Here is a 22,665-nt window from a genome sequence, read left to right as displayed (position 1 = left end):
TTTTCTACCATTGATGCACTTCAAAATGTTTTGTTCTTTTAATTTGTGAAGCAAGTAAAAAGTATCCCCTTCATGACAATTGTAGCTACGTTTTTATTGAATGGTATCTGCTTCCGAGTTGTATCCCACGCGTTGAAACTACGAAGTGTCCTCTTCGGCCGCAGATCTGGTCTCCAATTGCATAACCCAGGTGTGCTAGTACGACTTTTCAAAAACCGAACACGGTCGGATTAAGGTGTTTCCATGCGCTGCCGTAGGCTTATTTAGTGCCGAACTTTTTTGAGGAATCAGACTAATTTAGTACATGCACACGTACTGCTTCATACAAAACGTTAACTGCACACCAGTAAAGCAACTGCTGATGCCACAATATTGATGACATAAAATATTTGGCTTACAGCGGGAGATCATCTGAAAAAACGTATCGTATTTTTCAGACCATAGGGCGTAGCGGACGATGAGGCACACTGCAGATGAGCGGGTTTATTCAGGTCTATGTTCATAAAGCGCATGAAAGGGGTCAAATTGTGATTGTTTTCTAAATTTAAAACACTTCCTTGTGGTCTACATAACATGTAATGGTGGTTCTTTGGTCAAAATGTTGCATATATTATGTTTTACAGACCATCTTAAAGTCGCTTGCTGTCTTCTAGCCGTCATCTTTTGTTGTATCTATATTTTTTAGCCCTTCCATAGCGAGTCTACTGACAGATATAAGTTAGAATTGTATGCTATTTTATATTAGAAATGGCAATAGCGGATGATGAATGCCCCACAATGAGAAGACAGAGAAAAAGAAGGAGCTAATTGACTGCGGTGCGGACTTTACTGGTGGAAGCGCGCAAATTTTCGGGACTTATGCAGATCCCAAACACACATCAGCAGGTACCAATAGGTAGGTCTTTCATAATATTAATATATATATATATATATATATATATATATATATATATATATATATATATATATATATATATATATATATATATATATATATATATATATATATATATATATATATGTATATATTGAAACTGTCAGGTTCAAACACTGATAGGGATGATACTCGAAACCGGTTTTCCCGTTTGTTCGATAAGAAAATAACCGAGTCCTCGGACTCGGATCCCTTTTTGAGAACCGGTACCCGTTATCGAGACCACTATAGTAAAGAAAAGAGTTGATTCTTTATTTGAATCCCTCGGAACGAATCCCGTCCCGACCAGAAATGCTCCGTGTGACATCACAATAAATCAGTCACGTAGCTCAGTCATTAGGCGCAGATAGCGAAAGCAGGAAAACAATGGACGGGAAAAAGCGCTCCAAGGTGTAATAAAGTTCAAAACAAAAGGTATAATCCAATGAATAACTTTACTGAGAGATTTGAGCAGGGTACAAACTCATTAAGAACACTTTTATGACCCACCGGAAACATAGCAACCAGGCTAGCAACGCACTTCCTTTACGGCAGTTGGCGCAACGTTCTTAAAGCAACCGCAGCACATACATATATATACAACACATCTCCCTTTTTTAACTTTTGTTTTTCACACTGTATATGTGTTGTCTGTCTAATTATAAATAATGCAGACGAGGCGTGTTGGCTGAGTTCTTGACGTTTACTTTCACGGGTGACGACATGCAACAACACTTTTCGGGGCTACCGCGCATGCTCGTCACTCCCGTTGCATGCTGGGTAGTGTAGTTGTTATATTCCCTAGCTCGTAACATCTTTCCCCCTATAAAGAAATAATGTTAACTCAATAAAGTGTATTTCTTTTTTTAGCTTTAACTTTTCATTTTTTAGCATTGTAACCACATTTGCAAACAACTTTTCTCTTCATAGAATTTTCTTTCTTTCTTTAAAGTGCAAAAATGTCAAAGCATCATAACAAACAGTTATATCAAATAGCAGCAGAATTGCACTTTTTGGAGAGCTGTATTATTTCCAGTTTTGTGCCCAAGGGACTGATTTTATTTAACACTATATTATTATTTATACACCTATAGTGATCACAGAGACAGGTTGTTTTTGTGTTACTGTATATATTTGTTTTTCTGAAAAATCCCACTTAATATACTTTGGGTAACAACAGTCAATGTTTATTTATTTTATTTTATTTTTTTAGGGGGGTAACAGTCAATATTTATTTATTTATTAGATTAAATTGTTTTCTTATATAATAAAAGTGAGCTTTTGTTAAACCAAATATTGTGTGTTTTTTTCCATATACAACAACCTATCTGGACTCGATAAGAGAATCGATAAGGAATCGGTTCGATAACAGGATTCGATAATAGACTCGAACTCGATAATTTCTTATCAAACATCATTCCTAAACACTGATGACATTTATTAAACAGACGAGAAGCAAGGAATCATGCAGAGACACAGTTCAATTTTGCTCAATTGAGGAGAGACGTGTTTTGGGCTGTTCTCTAGTTACAGATCCAAAAAACGTTCTAAAAGTCCAGCCCACGTGCTTCCTCTATTTATTTGGGAGGTCCCTGGTTACATCGCTGAAGCTGTCGCTGAGGGAATGGGGTAATCTCGACAGCTCCAGTTCGAAACAATATATGATTATACAAAAATGCAAATGTGCTGAGGGTCGTGATATCGCCTTGTCTCTGCTCTGTCTGCGCCACGGTACTCGATGTTCGGCTTTGGCAGTCAGCAGGCCGATTCTGGAAACAAACACTGATACGAGACAGGCTTGCAATCTTTTGGATTGCCAGCTTTGCACAGACAAAGAAAAATGAAATTTCAGCACAATTGATAATAACTATAGCAACTGCCCTTAAGCATAAGAGTTGTGTGATAATATATAGGTAATTATTCTAACAGAAACACAGTACGTCTAACTATGGTAGCCGTAATGCTCTGACAATCATTGAAGTGTTGCAGTTTCGTAGTTTACCAAAGTCATACTAAAATATTTTGACATATTTTTAAACGCCGTGTGTAATGTTCTACTCTATGTTCTCAATGAAACATCAAAGTGTTGGTGTTGCTTGCTTTCGGGTACTTGCTCGTTTCATTTCATTGACTCGGCTTCAACCTGCGGTCTACACGTATCTCTTACTGGTCACATGTACCACATAAAAATGATTTGAGGTCCGTAAGCACAACCAGAATTAATACATACATTAGGCGCACCGGGGCAGTAGGCGCATTGTACATTTTTGACAAAATGAGAGTGTCATGATCCGTGGCCCGGATCATGTTTTGTTATGTTCTGTTAGTTTTGGACTCCCTGAGTTCCTGTTTGTGCACCTCTGGGTTTGTTTTAGTTTCCATGGGGATTAATTGGGTTCACCTGCCTCTGGTTAGTGATCGGCACGCTCAGCTGCTGTCAACCACTAATCAGAGAGCTATTTATTCACCTTGCTCAGTCTGGCTTCATTTTTTGCTTCCTGCCACAGTTACGTGAGTATTCCTTATCTGTAGTCTATGCCAAGTGTTAGCTTTAGCGTCCAGTGCGATCGTCACATTCTTCCTCTGGCTTGTTTTCCGTTTTTGGTACTTGTTTGATTTCGACAAATAAACCATGTTCCTACCTGCACGTCCTGTCCGGAGTGGTCCGTCTGCATCTTGGGGGAACTAACCTTGCAGCAAGCTGCGACCTCCCGCACGTGACAGAAATACTTTTAAGTGTGCCTTACAGTCTGGAAAATAGGGTAAACTTATATATTATATATGATATAAGCGAACTGCTTGACAACACCGATAAACAAGGACTGTCCATCAAACGTCAGTCAAATACAGACTTACCCTTGCACAAATAATGGCTTAATGTTCATCTCGTGGACCCAACCAGATGAAGAAATGATGAAGCCTCCAGACTTTTTTTTACTTCTTGAACTCCGTGTGACTGTCGAAAGATGTGTGTGCGACTACATACTGCAGTTTAAAAAGTCCACTTTTTGATGTTGGATCTTTTAGATCTTGTAAAAAGTCTTTCTTCTTGAGAGTGGGAAAACCCACTCCATCACATTCCGCTACATTTTGATGATTTCTAGCTTTTATATGTGCATCTCAACCTTCAAAACACCCTGGCATCTGTGCAGCGGCTGCTTAATGAACGGACGCTATTGAATTGTTTGATTCACAAGCGAAAAACCCCGAATGTTGAAAACCAGCAATACGCAGCCATTATTGTCTAAATAACTGGCACCACAAGTGAGTAACAAGCATCATGGTCTGGGGTTGCATAGGTGCTGCTGGTGTAGGGATCTGCGTTGTGTTTTGATTGATCCCAGACATTTCTCTTGGTTGTAGTAGCAGTTTATTTTGATGATAGCAGATATACGTTTGCTTCTCACAGTATATAATACCTCCCACATCCAAGTTTCGACGTCTGCAGACTGACATGTTTAAAAGTGGGAAATAATAAAAATAAAAGTATACCTGATGACAACAGACGTACGTTGGGTTCTCGCAGTATATACAAAAGTAATACCCCTACAATCTATCAGAGAACAGACATAACCAGACAAGACAGCTCCTTATTAGCCTAATGCGGGGGTCGGCCCTTTAGCGCCGTCCTAGTAGTTCCCTGGAGCTTTTCCAAAAATGTATCAAAATGGAAAAAGGTGGGAGAAAAATACATATTTTTTGTTTTAATATGGTTTCTGGAGGAGGACAAACATGACACAAACCTACCTGAATGTTACAAATCCCACTGTTTGTATTAAACATGCTCCACTGATGAGAGTATTTGGGGAGCGCTGTTTTGTCCTACTAATTTCATTGGTCCTTGAACTCACCGTAGTTTGTTTACATGTACAACTTTCTGCGACACTTGTACGGAAAGACGTGTTTTATGCCACTCCTTCTTTGTCATATTTTGTCCACCAAACATTGAGCTTTGTCGATATTATTGACTTGTCGGAGTGCTACTCAGGGATATTTGGTCAGTGCATGACTGCAAGCTAATCAAAGCTAACATGCTATTTAGGCTAGCTGTATGTACATATTGCATCATTATGCCTCGTTTGTAGGTATATTTGAGCTCATTTAACTTTCTTTACTTATGACACATTATGTGTATGTAATATTGGCTGTATTTCTGATAGTTGTTTGTGTGCCATGTTGTTCCAGACCACAGCAAACGTTACCGAGCTTGCAAAGATTGTAATAAATCCATTAGAAGAAAATAGCCTGCCGTTTCCTTTTAAGCTAACATAGCTTATTTAGACACTTACATCATGTGTCGCCTTCGTTATAAAAAAGACTTATATAAAGCTTTACATTTTCAAATTGCTAGCATGCTAATATTAGTATTACAACTTGTTAACTTATTTTTGCTGGTATATGCCTTAGCGTCAAATATTTTATTACTTGACACATTCTAACGTTAGCATGTTAGTATAATAGCTGTTTCGCTCATTTTGCAGGTTGTATGCTGTGTTACTTGACACCAGCTGGCTCGTGTTATAACTATTAGATCAGTGGTTCTTAACCTGGGTTCGGTGAGTCGGCCTCAGGGGTTCGGCGGAGGTCAAGACACACCCGACTCATCGTGTAAATAAAAACTTCTCCCTATCGGCGTATTACGGATACGGCAACAGCAGAAGTCACACTGATTTGCAGGTGTGTAATTTGTTGTGAGTTTATGCACTGCGTTGGTTTTGTTCTTTGAACAAGGTGATGTTCATGCACGGTTCATTTTGTGCACCAGTAAAAAAACATGGTAACACTTAAGTATGGGGAACATATTCACCATTAATTAGTTGCTTATTAACATTCAAATTAGTAACATATTGGCTCTTAACTAGTCATTATTAAGTACTTATTAATGCCTTATTCGCCATGGCCTTATTATAAGATTAAGATTAAGATTAAAGTACCAATGATTGTCACACACACACTAGATGTGGTGAAATGTGTCCTCCGCATTTGTCCCATCCCTTTGGGGAGCAGTGGGCAGCAGCGGCGCCGCGCCCGGGAATCATTTTGGTGATTTAACCCCAACTCCAACCCTTTGTTGGCAGGGAGGTTATGAGTCCCATTTTTATAGTCTTTGGTATGACTTTGAACTCCAACCTACCAATCTCAGGGCGGACACTCTAACCACTAGGCCACTGCCCTAACCCTCTAACCCTGGCCCTAACCCACTAACACTAACCCTAACCAAATAACTCTAAATTAAGTCTTTGTTACTTAGAATATGTTCCCCATACTAAAGTGTTACCAAAATATATAACTTTGTCTTGAATTTGAAAAAAAACATTTTATTTTTCACTAAAGAAGGGTTCGGTGAATGCGCATATGAAACTGGTGGGGTTCGGTACCTCCAACAAGGTTAAGAACCACTGTATTAGATGCTAACATGCTATTTATGCTGTTCATATTGCATCATTATGCCTTGTTTGTGGGTATGTTTGAGCTAATTTAACTTTCTTTACTTATGTCCTCTGTGTATTTAATTTAAATGTGCATGTGTCATGACACATTATGTGTATGTAATATTGACTGCATTTCTGATAGATGTATATGTGCCATGTTGTTCCAGACCACAGCAAACGTTACCCAGCTTGCAATGATTGTGATAAATCCATTAGAAGAAGACAGCCTGCTCTTTCCTTTTAGGCTAGTTCAGCTAATTTATACACTTACATCATGTGCCACCTTCATTTTAACATTACCGTATTTTTTGGAGTATAAGTCACACCGGAGTATAAGTCGCACCGGCCGAAAATGCATAATAAAAAAGGAAAAAAACATATAAGTCGCACTGGAGTATAAGTCAAATTTTTTGGGGAAATTTATTTGATAAAACCCAACACCAAGAATAGACATTTGAAAGGCAATTTAAAATAAATAAAGAATAGTGAACAACAGGCTGAATAAGTGTACATTATATGAGGCATAAATAACCAACTGAGAACGTGCCTGGTATGTTAACGTAACATATTATGGTAAGAGTCATTCAAATAACTATAACATATAGAACATGCTATACATTTACCAAACAATCTGTCACTCCTAATCGCTAAATCCCATGAAATCTTATACGTCTAGTCTCTTACGTGAATGAGCTAAATAATATTATTTGATATTTTACGGTAATGTGTTAATAATTTCACACATAAGTCGCTCCTGAATATAAGTCGCACCCCTTGCCAAACTATGAAAAAAACTGTAACTTATAGTCCGAAAAATACGGTACATAAAGCTTTTTAATTTTTGCGGCTCCAGACAGATTTGTTTTTTGTATTTTTGGTCCAATATGGCTCTTTCAACATTTTGTGTTGCCGCCCCCTGACCTAATGACTACTAACGTCTTTGTGGCTGTGTCACACAAAAACACTTGACGAAATAAAGTCCACAAGTTAACAAAACAATTAAAAAAGTGTAAAATATGACTTATATAAACTCAACAAAGGTTGTAATGAACATTCTAATGTTGGCATGTTAGTATACTAGCTGTTTTGCTCCTATTGCAGGTATGGACCAGGGGTCGGCAGCCCGCGGCTCTAGCGCTGCATGCGGCTCTTTAGCGCCGCCCTAGTGGCTCTCTGGAGCTTTTTCAAAAATGTATGAAAAATGGAAAAAGATGACGGGAAAAAAAAATAATTTTTGTTTTAATATGGTTTCTGTAGGAGAACAAACATGACACAAACCTCCCTAATTGTTAGAAATCACACTGTTTATATTAAACATGCTTCACTGATTCGAGTATTTGGCGGGCACCGTTTTGTCCTACTAATTTTGGCGGTCCTTGAACTCACCGTAGTTTGTTTACATGTACAACTTTCTCCGACTTTCTAAGACGTGTTTTGTGCCACTTCTTTTTCTGTCTCATTTTGTCCACCAAACGTAACGTTGTTTTACTCGAAGGCACACAGGTGAGTTTTGTTGATGTTATTGACTTGTGTGGAGTGCTAATCAGACATATTTGGTCAGTGCATGACTGCAAGCTAATCGATGCTAACATGCTATTTAGGCTAGCTATATGTACATATTGCATCATTATGCCTCGTTTGTAGGTATATTTGAGGTCATTTAGTTTCCTTTAAGTCCTCTTAATTCAATTTGTATCTCATGACACACTATCTGTATGTAATATGGCTTTTAATTTTTTGCGGCTCCAGACAGATTTGTTTTTTGTAATTTTGGTCCAATATGGCTCTTTCAACATTTTGGGTTGCCGACCCCTGGTATAGACCTAAGAGTCGGATGCTGTGTTACTATCTGACTAGTGTTATAACTCTTAGAATAAAAGTTCGGTTTCGGCTGTTCAGCATTCACACGCAAATATTTTGTAGTTTTTGCATTACTGTCCCTCGAGATGATACAATCAAAAATGGTGCTGTCTGTCCCAACACTCACCTCACCTCATACAGTAAGCAAGTTAAAGTTACCACACTGCCACTGGAAGTTATTCTTACCTCAAGGCATGCACGAGGCAACCCAAAAACTTTTGGAGACATCAATTTCCTGTGACATATAGCAAAGTGCAAGGGGGGCCTGGTTGTTTTTCATGTCGCTGCAGCCTATTCCCCAGCTAGCGCTTATGGAAATTGTTGTGGAATTATATCTAAAAGGGCTGGAAGCCAGAGCATTGTGACTCTGCAGTAGTTTGGGAGAGGAGGGGGAGGAAGGGAAAGATGGATGTCAAAACAATTCATATGTCCCTGCTGTGAAGGTGCACAGGGCTGGCCTAGGGAAGCTTGATTTCTCTTTGTATCGCGCTATATTATGTCCTCTGCATCTTGGCGGATTAACTCTTTATTTGGTGAAGGGGATCACACCAGAACATCATGTTATTTTATTCAATTTGAGTCATAATTTTAATCTTCTATCATCAATTTTAGTCAACCTACAGGTCGTTGATTGGTCGAGCAGATCAGTCATTGTAAGAATATGAAAATTAACACACATATTAGATGTAACAGTATTATATTCCATAATCTCTATTTTGCTGCTTCTTTCTGCCCTCGGGCTCCCCTTAGGGATAACAAGAAGTAATACACAGTAACCCTGGCACTAGGGTTGTACGGTATACCGGTATTAGTATAGTACCGCGATACTAATGAATCATATTGGGTACTATACTGCCTCTGAAAAGTACTGGTTTGCGAGCAGACGAGCATGTTCGGCAGCACACAATCACAGAGTACTTACAAGCAGACACAGTGTGTGGACGGAAAAGGGAGAACGGACGCATTTTGGCCTAAAAACTAACGATAAAGGTGAAGTTATAACACTGAAATGCCCTCAGGATGAGGTGTTTTAAGACATGGCTAGCTAGGTAGCGGCTAAAGTCCATCTGCAGTCTGCAGTGTTTTAGCTGCTTCTAAATCACTAATCGTGGCCTCCAAACATGGCCGCTAAACATGCTTCACTAAACACCGTAGCTCACCGGCGCCACAATGTAAACAAACGCCATTGGTAGATCTACACCTGACATCCACTGTAATGATACCAAGTACAGGAGCGTATAGTCGATACTACTATGATTACATCGATATGTTTTAGCAACACAAAATGTTCTTTAGTTTTTTGTTTTATTTATATTATGTTTATAAACTCAGGAAATATGTCCCTGGACACATGAGGACTTTGAATATGACCAATGTATGATCCTGTAACTACTTGGTAAAAGACAAGTTGTCTAGTATGTTCACTATTTTATTTAAGGACAAACTTGCAATAAGAAACATATGTTTAATGTACCCTAAGATTTTTTTGTTAAAATAAAGCCAATAATGCAATTTTGTGTGGTCCCCTTTATTTAGAAAAGTATCGAAATACATGTTGGTAGCGGGACCAAAATATTGGTATCGGGACAAAACTACCTAACTAATTAAAAAATGTTTAAAACATTTTTAAATCGTTTCTATCACAAATATCTGTTTCCTTTGAATGATAACGACTTGCTTTTACCGTATTTTTCGGATTATAAGTCGCTCCGGAGTATAAGTCGCACCGGCCGAAAAATGCATAATAAAGAAGGAAAAAAACATATAAGTCGTATTGGAGTATAAGTCACATTTTTGGGGGAAATGTAATTGATAAAACCCAACACCAAGAATAGACATTTTAAAGGCAATTTAAAATAAATAAATAATAGTGAACAACAGGCTGAATAAGTGTACGTTATATGAGGCATAAATAACCAACTGAGAACGTGCCTGGTATGTTAATGTAACATATTATGGTAAGAGTCATTCAAATAACTATAACATATAGAACATGCTATACGTTTACCAAACAATCTGTCACTCCTAACCGCTAAATCCCATGAAATCTTATACGTCTAGTCTCTTACGTGAATTAGCTAAATAATATTATTTGATATTTTACGGTAATGTGTTAATAATTTCACACATACACTGCCGTTCAAAAGTTTGGGGTGACCCAAACAATTTTGTGGAATAGCCTTCATTTCTAAGAACAAGAATAGACTGTCAAGTTTCGGATGAAAGTTCTCTTTTTCTGGCCATTTTGAGCGTTTAATTGACCCCACAAATGTGATGCTCCACAAACTAAATCTGCTCAAAGGAAGGTCAGTTTTGTAGCTTCTGTAACGAGCTAAACTGTTTTCAGATGTGTGAACATGATTGCACAAGGGTTTTCTAGTCATCAATTAGCCTTCTGAGCCAATGAGCAAACACATTGTACCATTAGAACACTGGAGTGATAGTTGCTGGAAATGGGCCTCTATACACCTATGTAGATATTGCACCAAAAACCAGACATTTGCAGCTAGAATAGTCATTTACCACATTAGCAATGTATAGAGTGTATTTCTTTAAAGTTAAGACTAGTTTAAAGTTATCTTCATTGAAAAGTACAGTGCTTTTCCTTCAAAAATAAGGACATTTCAATGTGACCCCAAACTTTTGAACGGTAGTGTAAGTCGCTCCTGAGTATAAGTCGCACCCCCGGCCAAACTATGAAAAAAACTGCGACTTATAGTCCGAAAAATACGGTACCTGTATCACATCTGACCACTGATTGGTCAGCTGCTGATTGTTGTTAATAAGGCCAAGTCTATATTAAGCCGGATAACTCCTTGAACCAGGGGTGTCAAACTTGTTTTAGCTCAGGGGCCGCATGGAGGAAAATGTATTCACACGTGGGCCGGACGGGTAAAATCATGGCATGATAACTTAAAAATACAACTAAGACAACCTCAGATTGTTTTCTTTTTTTATTTTCTTTGGCCCAAAATAGAACAAGCACATTCTGAAAATGTACGTACCACAAATAAACCTCTTGACAAAACACTTCAAGTTAGTTGAAAAATCTGAGTAGAAAAGTTGGTGCAGTTTCAAAAACACCATGAAGAGCGGGTGGGGGTGGGGTGCTGGAGCCTGTGCTACACAATTGTGTTCCCTGTCCATTCTTTTTCCAAATCCATCCATCCATTTTCTACCGCTTATTCCCTTCGGGGTCGCGGGGGGCGCTGGATCCAATCTCAGCTACAATCGGGCGGAAGGCGGGGTACACCCTGGACAAGTCGCCACCTCATCGCAGGGCCAACACAGATAGACAGACAACATTCACACTCACATTCACACACTAGGGCCAATTTAGTGTTGCCAATCAACCTATCCCCAGGTGCATGTCTTTGGAGGTGGGAGGAAGCCGGAGTACCCGGAGGGAACCCACGCAGTCACGGGGAGGACATGCAAACTCCACACAGAAAGATCATACTTCCCAATTAAAATAACAAAGACTTGTGACATACATATTTTTTATCAGAACAAATTGTAATTTTGATTCAAAATAATCGGTGTTGTAACTTCAACCAGACGGTACTTTAGAATTATCCTATCGTGTAGTAGTTTGACTTTGACATATAATAAAGGTACGTAGAAAAATGTCTGATGGAATACACTGCGGTTGTCTACAACCATGCATTATTTATTGCAAGAATTCAATTATGTTTTGTTGGCATATTTCTGTCTGTGACAAACACTATAACTGTTATAATTATTTTCTAAAGTGGAATAATTGATGAGCAACAATCGACGTTGATTGGCACCAATAAGTTATGTTTCACCACAATGTTCTTTAAGGACATTAGAGTTGCTTTATTGATCTGAACATCCTGCACTTTGCGTTACTACCAGTCCGGCTGGTATTTAATATGCACAGACAAGCGTGTGCTGCTAAATACTACACTTTTCTGCTTCATCTATGCACTCGTCTAGCCTGCAGCTTTAGCCTGATTGTCTGCCCACCCACTGTGAAGTGAGCCGCACATCCCCCGTCTTTGGATTTTATTTTTTATTTTTTGGTGATGTCGGCTACACTTCCACATCCTTTATTTACATACAGTCGACTTTTCGCCTCACTTGACTGATTGCACATTCATACCGTGCGTGTGTGTGTGTGTGTGTGTGTGTGTGTGTGTGTGTGTGTGTGTGTGTGTGTGTGTGTGTGTGTGTGTGTGTGTGTGTGTGTGATTCTCCTTCAGGTTGCGCCTTTGTCAAGTTTTCCACACATACCGAGGCTCAGTCTGCAATCGGTGCCCTCCACGGAAGTCAGACAATGCCAGTGAGTACAGCTGAATATTTTAAACACACACACACACACACACACACACACATACTGGTTTTTGATCATCACTTGTGGGGACCACCCTTTCTACAGGTTGTGGGGGCATTAAAAAAATGAGGTAAAATGGCCACTGCCCAGTTAGCTCATACACGTCTTTAAATCTCTGGATTGATGAAGTAATGTGCTGATCATTCTTACTGAGGACCCTGGGGAAAAAGAGTTAATATAGTTCACAGGGACCGCATTTAAATAATTTTGCATAATTCACACAAATTTTTACGTGACTACTGAGCACCATTTAAAAAAAATTAAAAAAAAGTTCAAATTAAATATGATATGATCCTCAGAATACAGCACTATAGCTGTCCTCTTATAGGAAGTTTCACCACTTAAATGTATCAGCTACAGCCCGATAAGGGGGCTGCTGTGCAAATGTCTCACACTCAAACTAACCAGTAAACATGTTTTATGGGTCAAAGCTTAAAAAATCACTTAGGCATCTTCGGAATGAATCTGACTATCATTTAAAAAGGTTTCCCTTTAGGGGACCTGTTTTTTTGTCCCCATACCGTCAGAGGTCCCCTAAAGGTGACTGTATAAACAGAGTGATGTCCCCATTAAGTAAGCATTGCCAGAACACACGTACACACACACACACACACACACACACACACACACACACACACACACACACACACACACACACACACACACACACACACACTTTGCGCACCATACCTTAAAGATAGTATTCAACAATTAGACATTTGAAAAAATATATATTACAATGAAAAAAGTATACAAATATATGGTAACACTTTAGTATGGGAAACATATTGTAAGTAACAAAGACTTAATTTAGAGTTATTTGGACACTAGGGGAACATATTGTAAGTAACAAAGACTTAATTTAGAGTTATTTGGACACTATTAACATTTGTAGTTTTGTGTTTTGTTAGTTAGGGTTAGACTTAGACCCTAACACTAACCCCTAACCCTAACACCTAACCCTTAATAAGTATTTAATAATGACTAATTAAGAGCCAATATGTTACTAATTTGCATGTTAATAAGCAACTAATTAATGGTGAATATGTTCCCCATACTAAAGTGTTACCAAATATATTATAGCCAATGGTGATCTTGTATTAGGGGCAAGTGGGACGGTGCCCCAGCAGATCCAATAGATGGCACAATGGTAAAGAAAAAGGAACATTATTATTTTAATATGATTGAGGACAAAATATTTGATCGTTCAGTATTGTTCTCATTGTGTGCATTTCATTGATTAATCATGACTTGAATTGAATGCATTAATGTCAGTGTTTCTTAACCATAGGGCCCATTGTTGGGCCGCGACCGTCCCCTAGAGGGCACCCAAAAAAATATCTGTTTCTCAGCTGTGGACCGGAGCGGTACACAGATGGAATACACTTTTCCACCTCTTGTGTCAGTAATGACAATATCAAACAAACAAGAAGTCTGGAGCAAAAAATATGCCTAAAGTGGTGAATCTGTAATTTTATTTGCACTTTAATTGTATTGACAGTTAAGTTACGAAACATTTGTTATTAATTTAGTTCATTTATTTTAGCGCAACATAATTGTATGTGAGTTTATTTTTTTGTCAGTTACAGTCGTGGTCAAAAGTTTACATACACTTGTAAAGAACATAATGTCATGGCTGTCTTGAGTTTCCAATCATTTCTACAACTCTTATTTTTTTGTGATAGAGTGATTGGAGCACATACTTGTTGGTCACAAAAAACATGCATGAAGTTTGGTTCTTTTATGAATTTATTATGGGTCTACTGAAAATGTGACCAAATCTGCTGGGTCAAAAGTATACATACAGCAATGTTAATATTTGGGTACATGTCTCTTGGCAAGTTTCACTGCAATAAGGCGCTTTTGGTAGCCATCCACAAGCTTCTGGTTGAATTTTTGACCACTCCTCTTGACAAAATTGGTGCAGTTCAGCTAAATGTGTTGGTTTTCTGACATGGACTTGTTTCTTCAGCATTGTCCACACATTTAAGTCAGGACTTTGGGAAGGCCATTCTAAAACCTTAATTCTAGCCTGATTTAGCCATTCCTTTACCACTTTTGACATTTGTTTGGGGTCATTGTCCTGTTTGAACACCACAGCTCAATTTTTGTTTCATCTGACATCACATGGACAAAGATAAGACCTTGTGGAGGAAAGTTCTGTGGTCAGATGAAACAAAAATTTAGCTGTTTGACCACAATACCCAGCAATAAGTTTGGAGGAGTAAAGGTGAGGCCTTTAATCCCAGGAACACCATTCCTACCGTCAAGCATGGTGGTGGTAGTATTTTCCTCTGGGCTTGTTTTGCTGCCAATGGAACTGGTGCTTTACAGAGAGTAAATGGGACAATGAAAAAGGAGGATTACCTCCAAATTCTTCAGGACAACCTTAAATCATCAGCCCGGAGGTTGGGTCTTGGGCGCAGTTGGGTGTTCCAACAGGACAATGACCCCAAACACACGTCAAAAGTGGTAAAGGAATGGCTAAATCAGGCTAGAATTAAGGTTTTAGAATGGCCTTCCCAAAGTCCTGACTTAAACGTGTGGACAATGCTGAAGAAACAAATCCATGTCAGAAAACCAACACATTTAGCTGAACTGCACCAATTTTGTCAAGAGGAGTGGTCAAAAATTCAACCAGAAGCTTGTGGATGGCTACCAAAAGCGCCTTATTGCAGTGAAACTTGCCAAGGGACATGTAACCAAATATTAACATTGCTGTATGTATACTTTTGACCCAGCAGATTTGGTCACATTTTCAGTAGACCCATAATAAATTCATAAAAGAACCAAACTTCATGAATGTTTTTTGTGACCAACAAGTATGTGCTCCAATCACTCTATCACAAAAAAATAAGATTTGTAGAAAGTATTGGAAACTCAAGACAGCCATGACATTATGTTCTTTACAAGTGTATGTAAACTTTTGACCACGACTGTATTTATGAGTCCATTCGTACTTATTTGTCTAATCAGCCTGACCTAAGGCTAATGTTTATTTGTCAACTAAATAAGAATCTTTTTAACACATGCTTTCATATCATTTGACAAGGTTGCAAACATTAAGTAAGTTAGACATAATTACTGAATACCATTTAAATCAAGAGTAAGGTCACTAATTCAGTGTTAATATTTCAGCGGGCCTCGGGTCTATCTGTAGTGGAAAAGTTGGACCCCGGGGTCAAAAAGTTTAAAAAAAAACCTGCATTACGTGACTGCAACCAGCAGAGGCGCTCTTGATTTGGTTTCAATTACTTTCCTGTGTAAAGGAAGAAACATTTAATTTTTTTTACTAGCTATCAAATATAATTTTTTTCACAGTGGATTCAAAATGATTATACACGACACTATTGTGTTCCTGGCTTCACATAAAAAGACGCATTAGGAATTTGGGATGTAAGTATATAAAAATTTCATATAACGATTATCGTGACCAAAATTATTACAGATATCATTATTGTATGTGCTCAGAAATTACTTAAACACACATTTTAAACAAGCTTCATCCTCTATAAACAAGACATAAAGTCAGATACAATAAAAATTAAAAAAATACTGAAAATATACTTTCCTTGGCAGAAAAAACATTGAATATTATTTTGGGTTCTTAAGAGCCACATTATTGTTATTAGAGTGTTTAAATATGTTAACCGTCTGCCGTTTTATTTGTAAAGGTTTTAGAGTGTTTTTTTAAATGATAAAAGCAAAATAGTCTGCTTCTCTTTTAGTTAATGTGATGCCATGTGGGGTTTTTTCATGTTGTATGTAGACACACCCATGTATAGATCTTCATTGTCACTTTTATTGTTAGGTTTTAATATCTTGATTTTTTGTCTGAATAGTAATGATCTTGCAAGTCTGGCAACTACTATATACAGTATTACTCCATATATTACTACTATACCAACAAATGTATTTTTCTTCTGGCCACATTTTGAAAATATATAGAGCAGCTGAGATAGGCTCCAGCACCCCCCACGACCCCGAAAGGGACAAGCGGTAGAAAATGGATGGATGGATGGATAGAGCATATTCTAAAATGTTGTAATCATTGCTTTGAAATAGAATAGAATATAACGTACTTTATTGATCCCTGGGAGAAATTCAGTACCACAGTTCGCTCACAATAGACAATAATAATAATTATAAATAATATAATATATATAATATATTATATATATAATATATGAATAATATAAATATATTATACATATATTCTACATTTAAGTGCAGAAATACGTTGTTGATGTACTGTTTCTTTTGTTTATGGCGTTTGGTACACCATACCAACTTTATTTGTAAAGTTGATTGCTTTATTTAAATAAATATTAAAGTGAAAAAAAATATCTTCATATTTACCACTCGGTTTTAGGAGAGCACAGCCTGTTGTTGAATGTCCACATTAGAATAACTGAATTGCTCTGACAGAAATGTGTTTATATAAATTCCTATTATAGTATGTGTCTTGTATTCATACATTTAGCATTTAAACTATATAGCGATTAGCATGCCAGCTGCTAGCTAGCGATCAACAGCACTATGGACCCTAATTGTTAGCTAGTGATTAGTAGTGCTCGCTTCTAAAGAGTTAGCACCGCAAATTACTAGCCAGCGATCAGCGCGCTAGCTTGCTTCCCCAGGAAATTAGCAGTGTCCCTATTCTATTATTGAAGTCCAATTATCAACCACAGTTTTATGATCATTTTGATTTGAAACATAGTTTTGCCGCGGTTCATCATTAATACTGGTAATAAATACATCGTTAAAACACATTTTGGTCTCACGCAATATATATCAATAATCATGACAAGACTGAGTTGATGTTCACACTGCAGGGTAGGATGCCCAAAACATGGCTCCAATTCAAGTTGGTCTCAGCCCTGGCTCATTTGTGGCAATTTCAGGGACTTTGTGCAACCAAGTCAACATTTTCTGAAACAAATCATTGCGCATAAAAGATTAAGAAGGAAGAGGACAAGTATTTTGAGTCTTTCAGTTTGTGGGACATTTATTCGACGTTTGTTTTCCGAAGAGCATGTGGGCGAACAGTCGAAAACAGAAGTGTATTTCTGGTCTTGTCATCCTCGCATGTGTAGCTGGATCAAAAGAAACGTCGGCGACGCTTCGCTAAAGAAAAAGTTGCTTTATTACAAGCGAGCGTCATTATACAGGTCTGCAGTACCTGGAGGAGGTTAAGTAAAACATTAGGCACTCCTAACTTGGAGGAGCCGAACCAGAGTCTTATACTCCTTCTTTCTCTGTCTGGGTGTGTGCTAATTCAGGAGAGTACAACCTGACCATGTAAGGAGATGTTTGTATGTAAGTGACTGGGAAGACAACCGATGTAAACCATAACTTGTAGGTTGGCGTTTAGGATAAACATGGAGTCTCTCCGCAAGGAAAGCGCTATCATTTTGCATTCCGAAGTCTGAATTTATTTCCTCTTCTCGTGAGAGAGTTTAGTTTAGTTTAGTCTTTATTTGAAGGGACAATGCACAGAAACATTAAGCTCAAAGATAGATATGTGCTGCACCAGATTTTAGCTAAATAGCTCATTTCCATTTGCAGTCCTTGGCTACCTAAATTAAAGGGATACAAAAATCATGCAATAAAATTAAGACAGTAAAATCATGTAATCAAATTAAGAAAAGTAATAAAATGCCCTTTCATGGACCCATACTTAATATACAATACAACCACACCTCATTTACATCATCACACAAAGACAATATATGCTCCTGCTCACATCTGTCATCATTTGTAAAAACAACCATGATTTTAACAGACACACTTCACAATTTACAACAAAAATGCTCTCATGGACAAATATAATACACATTAAGTTGATGTGTCAAACATAGTGCCCACCTTAGTGACCGTGTGAGCAGCTCTGATTGCTCCAAAGCCACTTTTTAACTTCAATTGTGAATGAAGAATAATCTGTTAGACTTTTCAAGTTTGTTGTGAGGTCGTTAACCTAGTCCACATGCGAATTAGGGATGTGCGTATCGATCCTGTGGTATCGATATATCGATACTCACACGCTACTCATTTGGCATCACTTTTCTGAAAAAAGTATCGATATAAACCAAAAAACGGCGTGTGGGTGGTGCAAGCATCACTTTCAGATGTTTTTGATGACTTACTTAACTTACTATGTGCTGGGACACCCCTGTCTGTACCTGGCAGAGTATAGAGCTGGCCCAGTCACGTGACAGGAGACAGCGAATGAGCGTCGTCAACGTGCAACACACACAGCCAGCCGACAGCGATGCAGCCAGGCATATCCAGTGTCAGGCATTGTTTATTTAATTTTTTTACTGAATATTTTTCTTTAAATGATTATCCTAAATTCAAATAATTTCCACACAGGGGAATGTACTGTTAGTTGAAAATTGCTTGAGTATTTAAAACAAAATAAGAAAGAGATACAATTTGGAGATTCTTCATCTTTGCATTACAGTTTTATTTTTTTCCAAGAAAATCTGGAAATATATGATTGAATGTGATTTTGGTTTTAATCTGTAACATGATTTCTTACATTTCGAAAACATTAGCCTATTTCATATTTCATTAATTGCTAATTTTATCACAAACTTTAAAAAATAACTGCAGCTTCTTGCGATTCGGATTTGACAGTTAATTGGAAAGCCCTAATATCTAATTATTATTATATATAATATATAATTAATATTATATATAATATTTAATTTATTTTTCATATTTATGTTATTTATTTAAATTTTACTTTTATTATATATTGACCATAATACATGTGGTATAAATGGTCTGTATTTGTCTTGTGATTTGTCTTAAATAATAATAGTAATAATATTTTTGACTGACAAAAATTGCCAATAAGAAATTAATGGTATCGGTATCGGTATCGAGGGCAGCACGGTGGCAGAGGGGTTAGTGCGTCTGCCTCACAATACGAAGGTCCTGAGTAGTCGTGAGTTCAATCCCGGCCTCGGGATCTTTCTGTGTGGAGTTTGCATGTTCTCCCCGTGACTGCGTGGGTTCCCTCCGGGTACTCCGGCTTCCTCCCACCTCCAAAGACATGCACCTGGGGATAGGTTGATTGGCAACACTAAATTGGCCCTAGTGTGTGAATGTGAGTGTGAATATTGTTTGTCTATCTGTGTTGGCCCTGTGATGAGGTGGCGACTTGTCCAGGGTGTACCCCGCCTCCCGCCCGATTGTAGCTGAGATAGGCTCCAGCGCCCCCCGCGACCCCGAAGGGAATAAGCGGTAGAAAAAGGATGGATGGATGGGTATCGGTATCGATGAAAATGCAAGAAAAAGTATCGGTATCGTATCGAATCCTAAAAGTGTGGTATCGCCCATCCCTAATGCGAATGTCTAACTAAGGCTCCTTAATTTATTATGGTCTCAACCATCATTTACTTAATCCTGGTGGTTCGCTTTCTCCTAGTGGAATATAAACGTTCAACATATGTAGAACATAATATGAGTTAATTAGTACACTTCAGTAGAACATAGTGAGTGCTTAAAACATATTATTTTCGCCTGTTTTCTTTCATTTTGCAAAGAATTAAGACACTTACGACTTTTTAAATAACGTATTGGTCGGATGAACGCGTCCTGATCGTTCAAACTGCTGTCGCATATCAAATTTGTATCAGTGTTGTCCCGATACCAATATTTTGGTACCGCTACCAAAAATATTTCGATACTTTTCGGTACTTTTCGGTACTTTTCTAAATAAGGGGGACCACAAAAAATTGCATTATTGGCTTTATTTTAACAAAATATCTTACGGTACATTAAACATATGTTTCTTATTGCAAGTTTGTCCTTAAATAAAACAGAGAACATACTAGACAACTTGTCTTTTAGTAGTAAGTAAGCAAACAAAGGCTCCTAATTTAGCTGCTGACATATGCAGTAACATATTGTATAATTTTCCATTCTATTATTTTGTCAACATTATTAAGGACAAGTGGAAGAACATGCATTATTAATAAACTTGTTCAGTTTCTATTAATATCTGCTTACTTTCTCTTTTAACATGTTCTTTCTACACTTTTGTTAAAATGTTATAATCTTTTATTCTTCTGTTGTTTGATACTTTACATTAGTTTTGGATGATACCACAAATTTGGGTATCAATCCGATTCCAAGTCGTTACAGGATCATACATTGGTCATAGTCAAAGTCCTCATGTGTCCAGGGACATATTTCCTGAGTTTATAAACATAATATTAATCCAAAAAAAAAATGAAAGATGGACCACAAAAAATTACGACGTAATCATAGTAGTATTGACTAGATACGCTACTATACTTGGTATCATTACAGTGGATATGGATGTACTGGACCGGTACTTTTCAGAGGCGAATATCATTCATTAGTATCGCGGTACTATACTGTACAACCCTATCTAGTATACACATACCAAAGAAGCCTGTGTCGGATTTGCAAAAAATTGGAATTGCACCGTTCCTGTTTACATGAAAAAATCCGATACAAGTCACATATGAGCAAACAAATCGGAATTGACCTAAAGTTAAAATAGTTAAAGTACCAATGATTGTCACACACACACTAAGTGTGGCGAAATTATTCTCTGCACACCCCCTGGGAGGTGAGGGGAGCAGTGGGCAGCAGCGGTGGCCACGCCCGGGAATAATTTTTTGGTGATTCAACCCCAAATTCCAACCCTTGATGCTGAGTGCCAAGCAGGGAGGTAATGGGTCCCATTTTTATAGTCTTTGGTATGACTCAGCCGGGGTTTGAACTCACGACCTACCGATCTCAGGGCGGACACTGAGTAGACCTGCAGTGTGAACAAGGCCTGAGTCACCAACATGGGATTTTGTTTGTGTGCAGACGGACAAGTTGTGCGCAATAACCGAGACAATATACGATAACCGGAACAAAACTTTTGCCGACAAATTTTCTAGAAAAATTGGTGCGTACAAACATCCTCTATCATGACGGATTGTACTCATGTATACTTTCCTCGGTATATAGCGTTACTAAAAAAAATAAAATAACAAAAATAAACGCCACTTGTCACAGCTTTGAAAACAAATGCTGGAAGTGTAGCACTCGGTCTCTTTAATTAACATGATTTAAAAAAAAAAAAAATCTCATTCGAAGATAAAACTGTTTAGAGCCATAATTGAATTTCAGGCGAGTCATCAATCAGCGCAGTTCTGCTTGCATAATCAGCGACTATAACTCCAGTGCCAGATTACATTCGCCTGTTATGTAAGGGCACCCGTGTCCTCCGAATTCCCCTTTTTTGCGCCGGATCGTTCATTTTCCCAATCTCAACTCTTCGCCTGAAAGAGATGCACACGTCTCTTATTACCAAAAAAAAGCCCTCGTTTTTGTTTTGGAAACTGTTCAGTCTGGACTTCTCGTCATTCTACCACCCGACGGCGCCTCCTCACGGTGTTGGTGTTTGTCCTTTATGATTCCATTATTAATGGTTGCCGACGTGTTGCAGCTAAAGTGGGGCGCCAGAAGCCAGCTGTGCCATTTTAGCGAGTCAATCTAAGTGCAAATGACTGCAGGTCGCCGGGAAAGACACTTGATGTCCATTCTCCATAGATACTGTCCCTCCCTATCACTCCGGTCCACTATCTGCACTAGCTCTTTGCCCCTGCTCGTCTCTCTTTGGCATCCTCTGGGGATATTAGGCAATAGACTTGTTTACTCCACCTTTCACCACATCGGCTGCTGAATTATTCATCTAACTATAAGCAAGGAGCCGAAGGGAGAGAGACACAGAGAGAGAGAGAGAGAGAGAGAGAGGGTGGGGAAATTGGAGAGACAGAGAGAGAGGAGTGAATGGACAGGATTTATACCTCCTGCTCTGCTAAATTGATTATAGAAATATGATCAGCAACCCATATCCTGAGGCAACTGGCGGACAGAGCTCATCAGTGTAGATACTTTACAGCCCGACGGGTCACATTCGTGTTGATGAAGAGAAGAAATCAAGGAAGCGATGTGAGCATAGCATGGGAGTACATAGTGTATACTGTCGGACAGGGCTACTCAACCGGCGACCCGGGGGCTAAATCCAGTGCTTTTTGAAACAAAACTATGCCTAAAATACCGTATTTTCC

At 38.2% G+C, this 22,665-nt stretch overlaps 1 protein-coding gene across 2 annotated transcripts in view; it reads left to right on the top strand.

Moving 5' to 3' along the window:
• Positions 1-22,665, top strand: part of celf5a (cugbp, Elav-like family member 5a) — a 685,925-nt gene that overhangs the window by 549,234 nt on the left and 114,026 nt on the right. For both annotated transcript variants that reach the window (XM_062038984.1, XM_062038983.1), the window contains exon 5: positions 12,432-12,511. In XM_062038984.1, the coding sequence (XP_061894968.1) occupies positions 12,432-12,511 (80 nt within the window). The remainder of the gene's footprint in view (positions 1-12,431; positions 12,512-22,665) is intronic.

The sequence above is a fragment of the Entelurus aequoreus genome, linkage group LG27 (assembly GCF_033978785.1).
Source record: "Entelurus aequoreus isolate RoL-2023_Sb linkage group LG27, RoL_Eaeq_v1.1, whole genome shotgun sequence".
NCBI classification, from domain to species: domain Eukaryota; kingdom Metazoa; phylum Chordata; class Actinopteri; order Syngnathiformes; family Syngnathidae; genus Entelurus; species Entelurus aequoreus.
Note: the sequence above shows the minus strand (reverse complement) of the source record. Positions and strands in the feature narration are given on the sequence as shown.